The sequence below is a fragment of the Brassica oleracea genome, chromosome C1 (assembly GCF_000695525.1).
Source record: "Brassica oleracea var. oleracea cultivar TO1000 chromosome C1, BOL, whole genome shotgun sequence".
NCBI lineage: Eukaryota > Viridiplantae > Streptophyta > Magnoliopsida > Brassicales > Brassicaceae > Brassica > Brassica oleracea.
In genome coordinates, this window is record NC_027748.1 from 2733534 (window position 1) to 2749593 (window position 16060).

General features: G+C 36.4%; 4 protein-coding genes across 4 annotated transcripts; 2 read left to right on the top strand and 2 right to left on the bottom strand.

Moving 5' to 3' along the window:
- The first annotated feature begins 1093 nt into the window (after positions 1–1093).
- Positions 1094–3968, top strand: LOC106324602 (inositol-tetrakisphosphate 1-kinase 2). The gene is made up of 9 exons (XM_013762537.1): positions 1094–1638; positions 2269–2350; positions 2442–2474; positions 2625–2745; positions 2835–2927; positions 3041–3160; positions 3234–3466; positions 3547–3631; positions 3710–3968. The coding sequence occupies exons 1-9, from the start codon at positions 1355–1357 to the stop codon at positions 3799–3801; spliced, it is 1143 nt and encodes a 380-aa protein (XP_013617991.1). The 5' UTR covers positions 1094–1354; the 3' UTR covers positions 3802–3968.
- Positions 3969–4407: 439 nt separating this feature from the next.
- Positions 4408–8059, top strand: LOC106297142 (aspartate--tRNA ligase, chloroplastic/mitochondrial). Its single transcript, XM_013733444.1, has 14 exons — positions 4408–4818; positions 5054–5197; positions 5267–5376; positions 5472–5583; positions 5670–5741; positions 5849–5940; positions 6087–6207; positions 6327–6449; positions 6560–6755; positions 6841–7028; positions 7116–7286; positions 7363–7443; positions 7511–7568; positions 7667–8059. Exons 1-14 carry the CDS (start codon positions 4453–4455, stop codon positions 7834–7836), a joined length of 2004 nt encoding a protein of 667 aa, XP_013588898.1. The 5' UTR covers positions 4408–4452; the 3' UTR covers positions 7837–8059.
- Positions 8060–8486: 427 nt separating this feature from the next.
- Positions 8487–10570, bottom strand: LOC106314360 (myb-like protein X). Its single transcript, XM_013752241.1, has 2 exons — positions 10425–10570; positions 8487–10041 (listed from the first exon to the last, which is right to left on the bottom strand). Exon 2 carries the CDS (start codon positions 9970–9972, stop codon positions 8644–8646), a length of 1329 nt encoding a protein of 442 aa, XP_013607695.1. The 5' UTR covers positions 9973–10041; positions 10425–10570; the 3' UTR covers positions 8487–8643.
- A 1419-nt stretch (positions 10571–11989) lies between these two features.
- LOC106300209 (pathogenesis-related protein 1) lies at positions 11990–12627 on the bottom strand. The gene has a single exon (XM_013736308.1). The coding sequence runs from the start codon at positions 12568–12570 to the stop codon at positions 12052–12054; it is 519 nt and encodes a 172-aa protein (XP_013591762.1). The 5' UTR covers positions 12571–12627; the 3' UTR covers positions 11990–12051.
- Between the last annotated feature and the right edge of the window lie 3433 nt (positions 12628–16060).

Here is a 16060-nt window from a genome sequence, read left to right on the forward strand (position 1 = left end):
GAGTGTGGGACTTGCCACATCCCCACTCCACTTGCGTCCGCCGGTAAAGGCCATTCTGGTAAAGCCCCAAGATCATGATTATCGGGGTACTTAGAGTGGGGTTCCTATCGAAATATAAGAACCCGTCTCTTAACTTTTAACTAAAAAAGTTAAGAACCAGTTTTTAAATAAGAGTTTTAAGAGCCGGTTTATAACTTTTTAAGTTAAAAATTAAGAGACATGTTTTTATATTCCGCTAAGAACCCTATTTTAAGAATCCCCACTAATCATGCTCTTAAAGGCCTTCAACTCTAGACGTCTAGCCTGCTCAAGGAGCCATCGCAGTCCATGTGGAACTCATGGCAACTCTTTTTCACTAAGAAAACCAGCCGTATAAATATAAATAGAAACAAGTAATTATCTATCAATTTAATAAAGGGCCACAGGATATCCGTTCTCATGTTATGTGGCTAACGAATTTGCGACAAACTAACGCAAAAGATATAAAATTGAATTACTCAACAGCCAGCAGAAATCAAACACGGACACTCAACATCTTCTTCAGAAGTTTTATATATTGTTGTTAATGTAGAAAATTAATTAATAAATTTCCTGTGCTAATACTATATTTTCTATATCAATAACCGTATATATCTTCCATGTCATAGTGATATATATCCATTATCACATATTTTGTGACTACCTAATCATTTAGCCAGACGTTACAAATTTGTGATTGAGTTTGTTAGACGCCAAAAAACAGTAGGCCAGTTCATATTATCAAAAAAAGCAAACAGGAAAAACGATATGATTTGTCGCTTTAACACATGCTAGCACAATACTTTTGGAACATATATAATATAAAGATATAATATGCATTTTGATGTAGAGACTACGTGGAACTCATTGATAAACAAAAAAAAAAATTAGGTGGAATTCAAAAAAAGGTTATGAAAAATAGAATAATACGTGGAAAAGTATTGTTGATTTTTGAAAACCTCTGACGGCGTCAGTGTATTCTATAATAAATGGAAAATAAATTATGTCGACAAAAAAATGGAAAATAAAATTATAATCACATTTTTTTTCTGCAATTCTTTCGATCTCTCTGGTCTCCTATAAATATTTGATTCCCGAGTCCAATCTCTACCTCAACATCATTCTCACAAATCTCATTTCTCTCCAACTTGTGACCCCTTTACGGTAATATAATATAGCTTTCGGACTTATCTCTCTAGCTCCCCCCCCCTTCCCCTCCTCTCTGGTCGTTTAGGGAAGTGCCAATTCTTACCGTTTGTGTCTAAGCGGAGATAGAATCTTAAGAGGGATCTTATAAAGGATCTACCTTTCTTCTTACCCATCTCTCTATCTATTAATGTTTGGGACTCTCGCTTCCGGAGATATCGAAACCGCCAGATTGAGGCGTAATTTGGGGGTAACACGCAATTTAGGGTTTTCCTGCGGTGGATTCGAGGACCTGGGTATGAGGTTGGAAGACGACAACATGAAGCCACGAGAAGAAGATGACGGAGAACACGTGGCTGAAGAAACGGCGTCGTTCGAGATTCAGCAGCAGATGCAGAAGCTTGTTGTTGGGTATGCTCTCACTTCCAAGAAGAAGAAGAGTTTCTTGCAGCCCAAGCTTGAATTAATGGCTAGGTAATGAAACACACACCACACAAATGCTTCTCTCATCTTCAAAGTTGATGTCTTTCTTTTTTTTTTTGTTTCCTGAGACGACTGTTCTTATGTTTTAGCGTATAAAACAGAACCGACAGTTTCTTTTCAAAATTTCAAAAGGATGGACTTTGACATTTTCCCCCTAGATTTGGTTACTATTGTTTTGGTTGGCTTTGCCTGATTCTATTGTGGAGGCCACTAGCTTATTGTCTTGTCATTAGCCCATGTGTTTTGTCCTTTGCTTAGACTCGCACTTACTAATGCTTATGGTATCAGGAACCTTGTTTCTATGGGAATATTCCTGGATCCTTTTTGATTAGTCTCTGTTGAAGTTTTGACTTTTTAAAAATAAAATACTGGAGATGTTTTGCCTTTTCTTCACCCACATGGGTGATGTAGTTAAAACAATGACTGGGTTCAACTTATATAATATCATGTTTTAGAATCTCTCAAACAAGGATTTTTATAGTTCAGGGATAAATATTTCTTAATGGTCTTATACTTTGCTTCTTTCTTATCAACCCCATGGCTTTCGTTTTGTTTGCTTTTTTTCCAACAAAGTTTTTGAACAAAGCGCTAACAGTACTTGCTTTTTTGTGTCTGTTTTAGGAGAAAAGGCATTTGCTTTGTCGCCATCGATTTGAACCGTCCACTTTCTGAACAAGGACCGTTTGATGTCGTTTTGCATAAGGTTGGTTAAAACTATAGGAATGCTTTTAACTGCACCTTTTATCTGTGTTGCTGCTGGAAATCTAATCAGTAATATGATTATGCACGTGCAGTTGCTGGGAAAAGAGTGGCAAGAGGTTATTGAGGTTAGGAGAATTGTCTGCCTTTTGGTTTGACAGCATTTAGATTACTATTAACCTTTCATGTGAAGCTGGAACAATACATTTTGAGTCTAGTGTCTGCAAACACAAGATCTTTTTCGACAATATCTCATGTTTCACTGACTTTGTTTGTAGGATTACCAGCAGACACACCCGGAAGTGACTGTGCTTGATCCTCCAAGTTCAATCCAGCGTATATATAATCGACAGTCGATGCTTCAGGGCATGGCAGATTTGAAGCTGTCTGATTGCAGCGGTAATGATTCTCATTTGTTCCTTTGACATTGACATCAACCACTCTTAAATTTCCTTATTAGTAATCTTTGCTTTGTTAAATCCTTGTAGGCAGCATGTTTGTTCCAAAGCAAATGGTTGTCTTGAAAGATTCAGCCTCTAGTGCCGATAAAGTTGTGGAAGCTGGTCTTAAATTTCCACTAGGTAGAACAACTTAACACACCTTTTGCCACTAAATGTCCTTATATATATATGATGATGATTACAAGCAAAGGATATGAATGGATCAAACTTACTTATTTCGCCTTTTGTCCCAGTTGCGAAGCCACTCTGGATCGATGGAACTGCAAAGTCACACCAGTTGTTCTTAGCTTACGACAGGCGCTCGCTTGCAGAACTTGATCCTCCTTTAGTCCTGCAAGAGTTTGTTAATCATGGTACTATTTGGTTTTAAGTTACACTTTAACATAATGTTGAATGCATCTTGATTCATTATTTTGCTGCCTGAAGGTGGAGTTATGTTCAAGGTTTTTGTGGTTGGTGATATCATAAAAGTTGTGAGACGGTTCTCTCTGCCAAATATAAGTAACTGCGACAAAGCCAAAGTTGAAGGCGCCTTCAAATTCCCGAGGGTTTCATCTTCTGCTGCTTCAGCGGATAACGCAGACTTGGACCCTAGTGTTGCTGAGCTTCCTCCAAAGTCTTTCCTCGAGGCCCTTGTGAAAGAGCTACGAACCTTATTGGTATAAACTTGCTTGCCTTCCCGCCTGCAAGTCTGTTTATTTATGTTTGGTTTTAACTTGTTACTGCTTTGTTTTGATAGGGACTTCGGCTTTTCAACATAGACATGATCAGAGAACATGGGAGCAAGAACGTGTTTTATGTTATTGACGTCAATTACTTTCCTGGCAAGTTTTGTTGTTTGTATTCTGAAGCTTTTGTGTAGTATGAATATGATTTTCTCATCTTTGAAAATCTATTTGCAGGTTATGGAAAGATGCCAGATTACGAGCAAGTGTTTGTAGATTTCTTCCAAAACCTGGCGCAAGCCAGACATAAGAAGAGACATTGTAAATGAAGAAAGCTTGGAGGAGAGGTAGCAGACTGATGTCGGTGGTGGTGATAAGAATAATATGACTAATTATGGATTTGTATAGAATTAGCTCTCCCTTTTTGGAAGGCTCTATCAGATAACAAGTTTTTGATTAGTGATTCTGAAGTTTTTTTAATATAATTTATAGACAAGTTGCATTGTAGTACTCATTTCAATCAAAATCCTCAGTTTCGGTTTAGCTATTTAAACCAAACCAATTTATCACCTGATTAATAGAATTAGCTCTTACCGATAACAAGTTTTTGATTAGTGATTCTGAAGTTTTTTTTTTACTCTTTCCGTATTTTTTAATTGATGTTTAAAGTTTTTGCACGAAAATTAAGAAAATACAAAATTTATGTAATATATCTTGGTTATATAATTAGTCATAAATTTTAAATGACATAATAACAAGATAAAAAAAAATTTATACGCTACTGAAATTTGATACTGATGGAGTATAATTTTAGAGGAGTTGCATTGTACTCAATCCCAATCAAAATCCTCAATTTCGGTTTAGCTAAACCAAACAAAACCGATTTAGTTGGTTTGATCAATTGATTTTTTTCAACTCTTCCTATTCGTCTCTGAAAGGCTCAACCTTTGCCTCTCTTAGCTACTATCTCGTTCCCAAAGATGTCTCTCCTACTCCGAACTTTACCTCTCCGACACGCTTCGTTTTCTCTTTTCCTCTCCGCCACGGCCATATCCGCCTCAAACGCCGCCGTTTCGTTCCTCCTACCCAAACCGAGAAGCCTACCGCGAAGAAGAACCTTCTGCAATTCAGCAGCTGCCGCGGCTGCCTCAGCTGACGCCGTTGCAGTGAAGTCGAATCCTTCTCCTCCCTCTGTTCTCAAATGGGTTTCGCGCACGGGGCTTTGCGGTGAGCTGTCAGTGGAAGATGTTGGTAAAAGGGTCCACCTTTGCGGATGGGTCGCCCTTCACCGAGTCCATGGAGGTCTCACTTTCCTTAATCTTCGAGATCATACCGGCATTGTCCAGGTGTCTCAATCTCACCTAAAGTTTGACACTTTGTACTTGTAATGTCAGTCTGAGTGAATGAGACAATAACTAGTGTTTAATTTGATTGGTTAATGGTTTTTATTTGTTCTTTGGTCCGAAATGATTATACTTGATTCGAACCTGTGCAACTTATTCACCTAGTTTGTGTAATGCAAGTATGGATGTTTGAGGAGTTTTATGCTAAGTTGATGTTTGAAAGTTTTGTAATTTTTAGGTTAGGACGCTTCCGGATGAGTTTCCTGAGGCTCATGGCTTGGTCAATGACATGAGGCTTGAGTACGTTGTTTCGGTGGAAGGTACTGTTCGTACTAGGCCTAATGAGTCCATCAACAAGAAGATGAAAACTGGATCCCTTGAGGTATTGCCTTCTCTTCTCATTCAGCTTAAGCCTCATGTGTTTATGCGCGTAGTGTGTTGGTTGCATTAGGTAGTTGCAGAGCATGTTGAAATATTGAACCCTGTGAGGTCAAAGCTTCCTTTCCTAGTTACCACTTCAGACGAGACAAAAGACTCAATTAAAGAAGACATTCGCTTAAGGTGATATATTAGCTTGTGCTACTATATATCTTTCATGGCTGGTCTGTTAGAATCTCTAAGTGCTTACTGATGGTATTTTGTTTGACTGATGTTAGATTCCGATGTCTTGATCTACGCCGTCAGCAAATGAAGAATAATATTGTTCTTCGCCATAACGTGGTGAAGCTGATCAGGAGGTATCTAGAAGACATGCATGGGTTTATTGAGGTACTTCCTTCTCTATTTGAAAGAGGCTCTGCAAAGTTTTGGATCTTAACCAGTTTTTTTTCATCTTGGTTTGTTGTTTGTGTTAGATTGAAACTCCAATACTCTCTAGATCAACCCCGGAAGGCGCACGAGATTATTTGGTACCCTCAAGAATTCAGGTGCAATTAATCTTTGATTTATTTCCCGTTAGAGAATGAAGTTCCCCTCCAGTATAAGCTTTCATTATAGTTTATAGATCTGATTCTGTCAAATGTCTCTTTCGAAGTCAGGAACATTCTATGCTTTGCCACAAAGTCCGCAGCTCTTCAAACAAATGTTAATGGTCTCTGGTTTTGACAAATATTATCAGATAGCAAGGTACGTATATGATCTTTGGCTCTTAAAGCTTGGTTGAGAATTAGACTTTCTGGCATAGGTGGCTCAGTATACTTCATTTACCATAAAAAAATAGGACTGGTCATGTAAATGATTCCTCTCTCTTGCGTTCTGTTTCGGTTGATCAGATGTTTTAGAGATGAAGATCTAAGAGCTGATAGGCAACCTGAATTCACTCAGCTTGATTTGGAAATGGCTTTCATGCCTATGGAGGACATGCTGAAGCTCAATGAAGATCTTATCCGTAAGGTTAGGGTCCCATTGAGTTGTGTTTAATGACTTTTATCTTGTGCGACAGTGATGCAAGACTGTTGTCAAAAAAATGTGTGTACAAACTTGTTACTTCATACTTTGACCTACTTGTGCAGGTATTTTCAGAGATTAAAGGTATCCAGCTACCTGATCCATTCCCAAGAGTGACGTATGCTGATGCGATGGATCGATATGGTTCAGATAGACCAGATGCAAGATTTGATCTTGAGTTGAAAGATGTAATATTATCTGCATCTTGCTTATTTCGTTAATGTTACAAAGAAGTATATATACCTTAATGTACAGAAGCTTTGAAGTCTGTTTAAAATATTAAATTCTGAAACTGCAGGTGTCAAATGTTTTCACAGAATCTTCCTTCAGGGTTTTCACAGAGGGCCTTGAAAGTGGTGGAATCATTAAGGTGTTATGTGTGCCTTCTGGTGCTAAAAAGTATTCAAACTCGGCTCTCAAAAAAGGAGATGTTTACAATGAAGCAATGAAATCTGGAGCCAAGGGTCTGCCTTTCTTGAAGGTCTCGGATAATGGTAAATAGATATATCATGCCTACTTCTTTCTCTCTGTCATACTTTGTACATTCAGCTCTGATGAGGTTTTAAACTTATGATGCAGGCGACCTCGAGGGAGTTGCAGCATTAGTGTCTAGTTTAGACTCAGAGGATAAATCAAACTTTGTGAAACAATGTGGAGCAAAGCCTGGTGATCTTATTTTATTCGGAGTGGGTCCTGCTGCTTCTGTTAACAAAACCCTCGACAGGCTAAGACTCTTTGTAGCCCATGACATGGATTTGATCGACCATGTAAGTTTCTCAATTTGCCAGTCACTTCTTTTTTTCCCCTTCAGTGACAGTATATCAGATTAATACCATTTCTTGTTTATTATATAGTCCAAACACTCCATTATGTGGGTAACGGACTTCCCAATGTTTGAGTGGAATGAACCAGAGCAGAGGCTTGAGGCGTTACATCATCCATTCACAGCTCCAAGGCCTGAAGATATGGATGACTTACCTTCTGCACGAGCTCTTGCCTATGACATGGTCTATAATGGCGTCGAGGTACATAAACAGCTTAGCCATTTTCTTGAACAATGGTTTGGTAGATCTTTTGATATACTGTCTCGATGTATGCTAGATTGGTGGAGGAAGTTTAAGGATATATAAGCGGGATGTCCAAGAAAAGGTTCTAGAGATCATTGGCATCTCAGCTGAAGAGGTTAGAATCACTTTGTTTGATTGATTATTACAGAAAAGCCTTTTCTCATGCTGTTTTCTACAAACAGGCTGAAGCAAAGTTTGGCTATCTTCTGGAGGCTCTTGACATGGGTGCTCCTCCTCATGGTATGTCAATAACTTGATGGCACTCTTGTGATGATTATGATGATGCTGAACAAAATTGTTCAAGCATGGTTGATGAGCATCTGGTATATTGTTTGCAGGTGGAATTGCTTATGGATTAGATAGGATGGTAATGATGCTGGCAGGTGCGAGTTCCATAAGGGATGTAATAGCTTTCCCAAAGACAACCACTGCGCAATGTGCCCTAACCAGAACTCCCTCGGAAGTCGATCCAAAGCAGCTCGAAGATCTCTCCATCCGCACCAACTAATACCACTCTCAACACAAGCATCATTGTATCTTTAATGCTCTGAGAAGAGGAGTAAGTAGAGATGTGGTTATGGTATCTCTCTTGCCAAAGCTCTTGTCCACATCTTCAGTGTGGTTATTGATTTTAAAGAAATTTGTATGGATGTCCACTTTTTGAAACGATATTTGCAGAAGTGATTTGCAAAACTCCCAAGAAGTGATTATAAAAGATTGATATTTTTTAACTCACAATAGCATTTTTGAGTTGCTAATTCCTAAATGTTATCTATAAGGTGTGAATCTTGGTCAGATGATAATGTCCGTATAATGAAAAGGAAACACAATGTAATATGTGATGAAAAGTGTTGCGTTTTATGTGATGAAAAGTGTTGCTTTAGCTGTTTAAATAACCAAATTATTTTTTATAGCTTCTCCTAATTTTACATAATCAAATAAGGTTATTTAAACAGCTAACGCAACACTTTTCATCACATAAAACTGAACACTTTTCATCACATATTACATTTTGTTTCCTTTTTCATTATACACATTTGATATTTATATTATTCTACAGCTTTAGACATGATTGTTGCTGTTTCAGACAGTGCATACAAGAAGAGACCAGTTCCCACGTAGCTGACAAATATCAAGCTTAGTTTTCCATGGGACAAGTGAAAGCAGATCCGTAGCCAAACTTGAAGATGACTATACAATTTTTGAAACTAAGTAGCAGAGACAGACACTGATGTTTTTAGTTTTTACTATGACAGGTGAAAAAAACAGAAAACATTCACATTAACTGATCCATTTTCTTTCCATCGGAGCTTCATTACTCTGCTGCCATCGCTTCTTCTTCATCTTCTTCTTTCCCTTCTATACTTATATCCGGCAGAGTTTGTGTATCAGTGAGAGCTTCTCTCTCTTCTTGCAACATTGTGCTTTCAGGAGTATCATCTGCTTCCTCCGTTTGCTCTGTGGCAAAATGGTCTGAGCTTTCTTTCTCTTCTGTTTCATCATCACCTTCAGACCTTGAACTCTCCTTCATCACCTCAGTTGTGTTCGACCCAGAGATGTTTTCAACTAGAGAAGACTTTAAAGTTGAGTTCTTGAACTCATCTTGAATGGAATATGTGTTGGTAATGTTTGCAGAAACAGTGATGTTGGCATCAGTTTCATTACGGGTTTGCTCAAGTTCGATGGCATTCTGTAGATCAGAGGATCCTGAAGGTGGTGCACCATCTTCTGTTTTGTCATGTTCTTGACTCCGTTCTTGCATGGTTCTTGTTTCATTCTGCAAAAACCCTGAAGCTTCAAGAACTGCTTCTGTCGAATTACCATTCACTGTTTCAACTCTTGATTCAGTGGATGATTCACTCTCACCTTCTTTCACTTGAGTGATTGTTTTCTCCACAGCTTCTTCTCCTAACTTCAAGACAGGTTCCTTCTGAACCTCAACCTCACTTATAGTGGTATTAAATCTGTTCTCCTGAGCTGGTCCTGTTGCATTTCCATAACTTTCTTTCAGTTTATCAGTGTTCAGAATCCGAGACTCATGAGACACTGCGCTGGAAGCATCATCAGCTTTGTAATGCTCCTCGCGTGCCTCATGAACAGTCATATCAGTCTCTGTTTCTTTCTCACCATTCTCCTTCTCTTCTTGAAGCAATTGATCATCCTTACTTCGATCTTGTTCATCAATATCATCTTCTTCTTCTTCTTCATGTTTGTTATCTTCCACATCCTCTTCAACTACTTCCTCTCCTAGCTTGTTCTTATCTTCTTCTTCTTCCTCTTCACCCTCCTCATCTTCTTTCTCCTCTTCCTCATGAGTACTACTATTCTCTACTCTACTCTTGCTCTCTTTCTCTTCTTCTTCTTCATCCTCCTCCTCTTCCACATGCTTCTCTTTCTCGTTCTGATTATGATAACCGGGTAAAAGATCTTTTCTTCCAAGCTTCACCATCCCTTCTTCACTCTCTAACAACACCGTTGATTTCTTGAAATCTGCCTCATAGAGTTCCTTCTTCTTGTCATGAGAATACTTCACTTGATAGATTAACCAGATGCAAACTCCAAGTAGAACACATATCTGCAGGACATGCTTCCCTTTGATACCTCTGCTCCCTCTTTGGCTTCTGCTTGATGATTGTTTCTTCATCTTTAACAAACACTCTTAATATTCTTCTCACACACAACTATACAAATACCATACTTAGATTCTTTTAACCTGTGACAATAAAGGAACAGCCTTTACAGAATAAGACAAGCAAATCACCTAAATGAACATCACAAGATGTGACATGCAAAAGAAAAAGACCAATTGATTGCAACCATGATGCAAGTTAGTAACAGAGTTACAGAGAATCTAACCAAAGTACACTACTTGAAACACTAATCAGGAGAAGACATCTGAGAATCTAGCAAGTTGTAGGAGAACAGCAACTAAAGCTTTGATCTTGATGAGTCAAATCAAGAACCCAAAACAGCTTAAAGTTGTATATAATCAAAACAAGAAGATAGAACCCACAAAGAGTATGAATGCAGGAAAAGAATCAGATTCGGAGACAGCAGAAAATAAAAAATGAAGCTTTTGTGAGGAAGAGAGAGTACCTAAGAGTTTGAGAGATGGATTTGCCTGAGGGAAAGAGATTGAGCTTTGGTAAATCCACAGAGAGAGTTTAGGAAGGGGACAAAGAGGAAAAACGTCGAAGAAGAAAAGAGTGTGATAACGCCCAGACAACGCAAAGACAGGTGAAGCGATGACTAATTGACTATTGTCTGTCTCTCTCTCTCTCATTTTTTTAATTATTTTTGGACTAATTTTATCTTTAATATTATCTTTAAAAACTGAGTTATCTTAAAAGTTTCAATTACCAAAGCTCATTCTAATAAGGAGACTGAAAAGGAATATATATAATAAAAATCATTTAATCATATCTTTAGAATTGTGAAATGAAACTCAAGTGGTGATGTGATGTAACAAATATGGTTTAAACACACAACCTTTGTCTGAAGGAACAAATTATAACATGAACAAAAATATTTTCAAAAAAGTAAAAACAGCTTCTAGTACAAATTAATCGACTAAGTGGTTTGTAATAGGCCTGATGTAAGTGGCTTATTGTCCGAGATCCGAGATTCATTCCGGATCCGCTCCGAAAATAGGATATCTGGGGTCTCCGGATCCGAATCCGGATAGTAAAATCTTGGATCCGTGCAAACCGAATCCGGATCCGGATATCTTAATTTTTAGGTCTGGATATCCGGATCCGGATCCGTATTTTTAAAATACATTAAATTTTTAAATTTTATTAATATTAATATTTATATATGAATTAATGTTATAATATTATATTTTAGTTTTTACAATATTATAAACATATATAAATACATTTATAAATATTTAATTTATGTAAATATTAAAAAATTAGTATTTTTTGTTAAAAATATTATTTTTAATTATTTTGACGGATACGGATCCGGATCCAAATATCCGCGGATAATAGAATATCGAGATGGATATGCGAAACCCGAATATCCGAAACCCGGATATCCGGAAACCACGAATCCGGATCCGGATATTAAATTCACGGATCCGACGGATCCGGATCCGGATACCCTAAATTTTTCGGATATCCGGATCCGTCCCAGGGCTAGTTTGTAAGAAAATGCTTTTAGCTTTTAAAATTTTAATGTGTGTATGAGTCATTCTTGAAAATTGAAATGGTCAAAGTTGTCTAGAGACCGGATCAAGACCACATTAATCTCTGAAATATATTTGTTGAGCGCTATTAGTTAGTCTATTACACATTTGATATCGGCTAATATATTGAAGATGTATTAATATTTGATTTAGTGACAAAAAAAAAAGTATTAATATTTGATTTAGCGCTTAACCACGGATTACTCCGCAAACCATAGGATTAAGGCAGAGTTACACCTTGAAATAAATCAAGACCTACCTATCTTAGATCGGCCTACCGGGAATGCTCGAGGCTGCATGGACCGGATGCTAGTTGATTTGCATAGTCCTTAGCCACAGTGGCTAGAGTTATTTCTACATTTTTCAACAAGTTACAACATTTTTCTACATATTTTGCATATTCACCATATCTATTATTATATTGTAAGCTTTTCCGTTAACATCAGAGAAAAACAAATATATCTTGTCATGCACTTGAGTACGGTAAAAAGTTACACAATAATCTTTACACACATTCATCAATTGAATTTGAAATCAATATGGTTTAGTCCCAATATAATTGCCTGCGGGGTCATAGTTACACACAATAATACTTGCACCATTACCACACACACCCTTACCACAACCGAGCCGAGCAGATCCACGCCACACGACCTGCGTGTAGTGTCCACAAGCCGAATCGTGGCACGAGTTTGAGTAATAATCATAATACGACTTTTCATTTATCCACATTGCAACAGCCTGAGCCGGTGACATGTCTCCACTTCCCATTGCAAGGTTCTCTCCATATGGTCCAGAGGAATGCTCGAGGCTGCATGGACCGGATGCTAGTTGATTTGCGTATTCCTGAGCCACAGTGGCTAGGCCAAAGTCCCATCTTAGAGGCTTGACTCTGACCATGGCTCGGGCTACGTTGTGTGGTCTGAGGTAGCTGTCAGGAGAGTCATGGGACTGCGGATACTGATAATATTGTGCGAAAGAAACATCAATTTGGGTCAAGTAGATGGTGAGAAGTAGGAGAACCAATGCTTCTATAGAGACCTTACGAAACATTTTAATGATTTTTGTGTTGTATGTCTTGTAAAAAATATCAACTATAATTATTGTGAGATGACTCTCTGGTGTGTTTGTGATGGATATTTATAGTTTCTTTTACACTATATATATTGTATACTACATATAGAAATGATAATTTAGAGGCCTAGTTGGTGTCACGTTTTCAAGTAAATATGACCAGAGCATATATTTAAACAGTTTTCAACACTGTGAAATGATGTACGCACGTTATTTAGGGTTAGGTGTACAAAAAAAAACGGTGGCATATTCGTAGAGTTGATAGTGATGACTTTCTCTGTCGGCTAAGGATGATGGAACAATATCTTTAAAATTATTCATTTCCGCTGTGGATTGGATAGTACAAAAGAAAAACTGAGGGTGGTGGAACAATACTTATAATTCAACGGTTTAGACATATATTTATATATCTAAAATGCGAAATGAGAAAAAAAAATGGTTCAAATGAATATATTATATCTGGAAGATATGATCCCACGGACCAGAAATTTTTGATATATATATCATATACAAACAAGGGAGAATTTGTTATATATACATAAGAGGACATAGGAAATCCGAACCGAAGTAGCAAAATATCCGAACGGGTATTTAATTAGGAGAGATTGGATATCCGAACCCGAACGGGTAATATCCGAATCCGAATGGATATCCGAAGATAACCGAACATATGTATAATTAACCATATATTTCTAGTTTACATCTCTTATTTTATATAAAATATTTATATTGATACTACACATACTTTAAGTTCATATGATATACATAGAATTACGGAGAAAATGATTTGCTACTCCCTTAAAATGCATGTCAAACTTTTTATTTCAAGAATTAACAAAAAAAATACATCCAAAATTTAAAAACAATAACCAAATTAATGTTTTTTTTAGTTTCAAAATGTTATGTCCAAATCTATTAACCACTTAATCTATTAAAAATAAAAAAAATTAGTTAAGTGAAACTTATATTTTTAAATACAAGAAATTTGAGAAATGAAAAATTTTAATTTTAATTTTTTTCAAAATCTAAATATCCGAACCCGATCCGAAATAACCGAACCCGAACTAAAAATACCCAAACCCGATCCGAAGTACAGAAATACCCGAACGGGTTCCATACCTCTATACCTTTATACCCGAAAATCCGAAATACCCGATCCGAACCTGAACGGATACCCGAACGCCCACCCCTAAGAGGACATAAAAGAAATAATATAGCCATACTATACTATTTGATGAGACAATTTAACACATTTTTGACTTTATTCTCCTTGGGAGCGTGTCATGTACATCTAACATATTATTAAAAGTTACGTATTATACCATACGATATATATTCAGTATATAGTATATAAAAGTATAGAAAAAAATATACAAAAGTAGCGTGCATTTGAGGAGGAGGAGGAGGAGCAGCAGGGGAAGAAGAGGAAAATGAAGAAGAGGAGGAGGAGAAGAAGAAGGAAGTGGAGGGAGAAGGAAGGATGAGAAGAAGAGGAGGAGGGAGGAGGGAGGAGGGAGAAGAAGAAGAGGAGGTGGAGGGAAAAGGAAGAAGGAAGAAGAGGATGAGGGAACTCCAAAAAATTATACTATTTAAGTAAATAGAATAGTATACTACTATAAGTATTAGTAAGATATTGTTTGAAATATGTTTAATTATATGTACTATTTTATTTTAATGAATAGTATAGTATATTTTTTGTCCGATATTGTTAAAAAATCTATTTAATTTTTTTTTAAATTATGTCATATGTAAAAAAATATGTATATCTTTATTAACATAATTATTTGGTTGAATTAAATTTGATTCAAAAGATATACATCAATAAAATTTACAGGGGAAAAAGGAAAAAAAAAGACAAAAGAAAAAAGAAAAAAGAAAATGAAAAAAAAAACAAAAGAAAAATGAAAATCAATGGTTGAAATTGTTCAAAGGGTAAAACAAGTAATATTACATAAAATACACAGAATACTCTAGCTTAATTATTGCTATGAATATACACTTTATTTTTATTTTTTGTTATGTACATGTTCCCCCATTTTCCTACAAACAATTCTATAACGTTTTTCTCATCTTTCAAAAAAGTATGTGAACTAGATTACAATTACAACAACGGTTTCTATGTCAATCTAACTGTATCGTTAGATATACTAAGGGTATGACTTGTTTTCCCGCTACCACCCGCAAACGCAGCTTTTGCGGTTGGTAATGGTTGTTAGCATTTTGCAACAATCGCTCAAACCATTCCAAACCGCTTCAAACCGCTCTACACCTTATAAATTCAAAAGCTCGTTCCATCTAGCGTTTGCGGGAGGATAATTTTTTTTTCTTTTTTTTAAAACAATATAGATACAAAAATAAAAATATTCAATAAAATTTTAAATTGGAATTATAAAAATACTAAAATATATATATCTATTATATTTAATTAATATTATAAAATTTTAAAATAAAAATATTTTCTATAATTTTTAAAAAATTTAAAACTATAACTTTCTAAATAAAATTTTTATATTTATTATAATATTATGATTTTTGATATTTTTATAATTATGTAAAATGTAAATATTGTTCATTTATTATTTAACACTACAAGAAAACACAAGTTTTACGAGGGCAGTTTTACTCGTGATTTCGTCGTAAAATCAGTGTTACGAGTAATTAGCGAGGAAACATGTTTCGTCGTTATACGTTTGTCATAACGCATATATCCTCGCTAATTCGTCGTAACATAGCGAGGAAATAATTTCGCCGTAAAAGCGAAGAAGAATATTTCGTCGTAAAGACCACGTAAGCTTCCACACGAGGAAGTTACGAGGAATTACAAAGGCCCGTGTTTTTTAGGTACAAGGACATTACGACGATTTCGCTTACGTGGAATTACCGAGGAAAGCTTCCTTCCACGTAAGGACATCGCTAAATTTCCTCGTAAATACCTCGAAAGCCGTTCCTCTGAAAACCCACGTAAATAACTTGAAAGTAAATACTCGTAAAGTAAACGTAAATACCTTGATAGCTTTCCTCGTAAAGACCACGTGAACTTTCCACGTCCTTTCCTTGTAAACCTTTCCTCGTAAAAACCTCGTTAAGCTTCGACGTAAAGAAGTCACAAAATTAGCTACGAATTTACTTCGTTTCGTTATTTTAGAGAAATATAAAAAAATAGAATTAAAAAAATAATTTAAATAATTTAAATTATTAATAAAATTAAAATTCTAAAAAAATGAAAACCAAAATATTTTATATATAAATAAGTTTTGAATTCATAATACAAGAACCGAAATTAAAAAGAACTAAGGGTCGTTAATCGCCGGTAGAATTCATCACTTCTCGCCGTTACATCCGCCTCGGCATGTGTGTCGGATGTTGACTCGCCTGGAATAGGATTTCGTTGTCGCATGGTCCTCAACAAGGTCTCCCATTCCGGATTTGTGGCCGCTACAACGTCCAAGAAGCCCTCGAGTCCACCCAT

Bases quoted from the DNA above. Each gene is read 5' to 3' on its own strand.
- LOC106324602 (XM_013762537.1), top strand. From the start codon at position 1,355: ATGTTTGGGACTCTCGCTTCCGGAGATATCGAAACCGCCAGATTGAGG. The intron at 2,351-2,441 runs GTTGGTTAAAAC...ATGCACGTGCAG, and splicing joins TTGATGTCGTTTTGCATAAG to TTGCTGGGAAAAGAGTGGCA. The intron at 2,928-3,040 runs GTAGAACAACTT...CTTTTGTCCCAG, and splicing joins TGGTCTTAAATTTCCACTAG to TTGCGAAGCCACTCTGGATC.
- LOC106297142 (XM_013733444.1), top strand. From the start codon at position 4,453: ATGTCTCTCCTACTCCGAACTTTACCTCTCCGACACGCTTCGTTTTCT. The intron at 6,450-6,559 runs GTAATATTATCT...CTGAAACTGCAG, and splicing joins TTGATCTTGAGTTGAAAGAT to GTGTCAAATGTTTTCACAGA. The intron at 7,029-7,115 runs GTAAGTTTCTCA...TTTATTATATAG, and splicing joins ACATGGATTTGATCGACCAT to TCCAAACACTCCATTATGTG.
- LOC106314360 (XM_013752241.1), bottom strand. From the start codon at position 9,972: ATGAAGAAACAATCATCAAGCAGAAGCCAAAGAGGGAGCAGAGGTATC.
- LOC106300209 (XM_013736308.1), bottom strand. From the start codon at position 12,570: ATGTTTCGTAAGGTCTCTATAGAAGCATTGGTTCTCCTACTTCTCACC.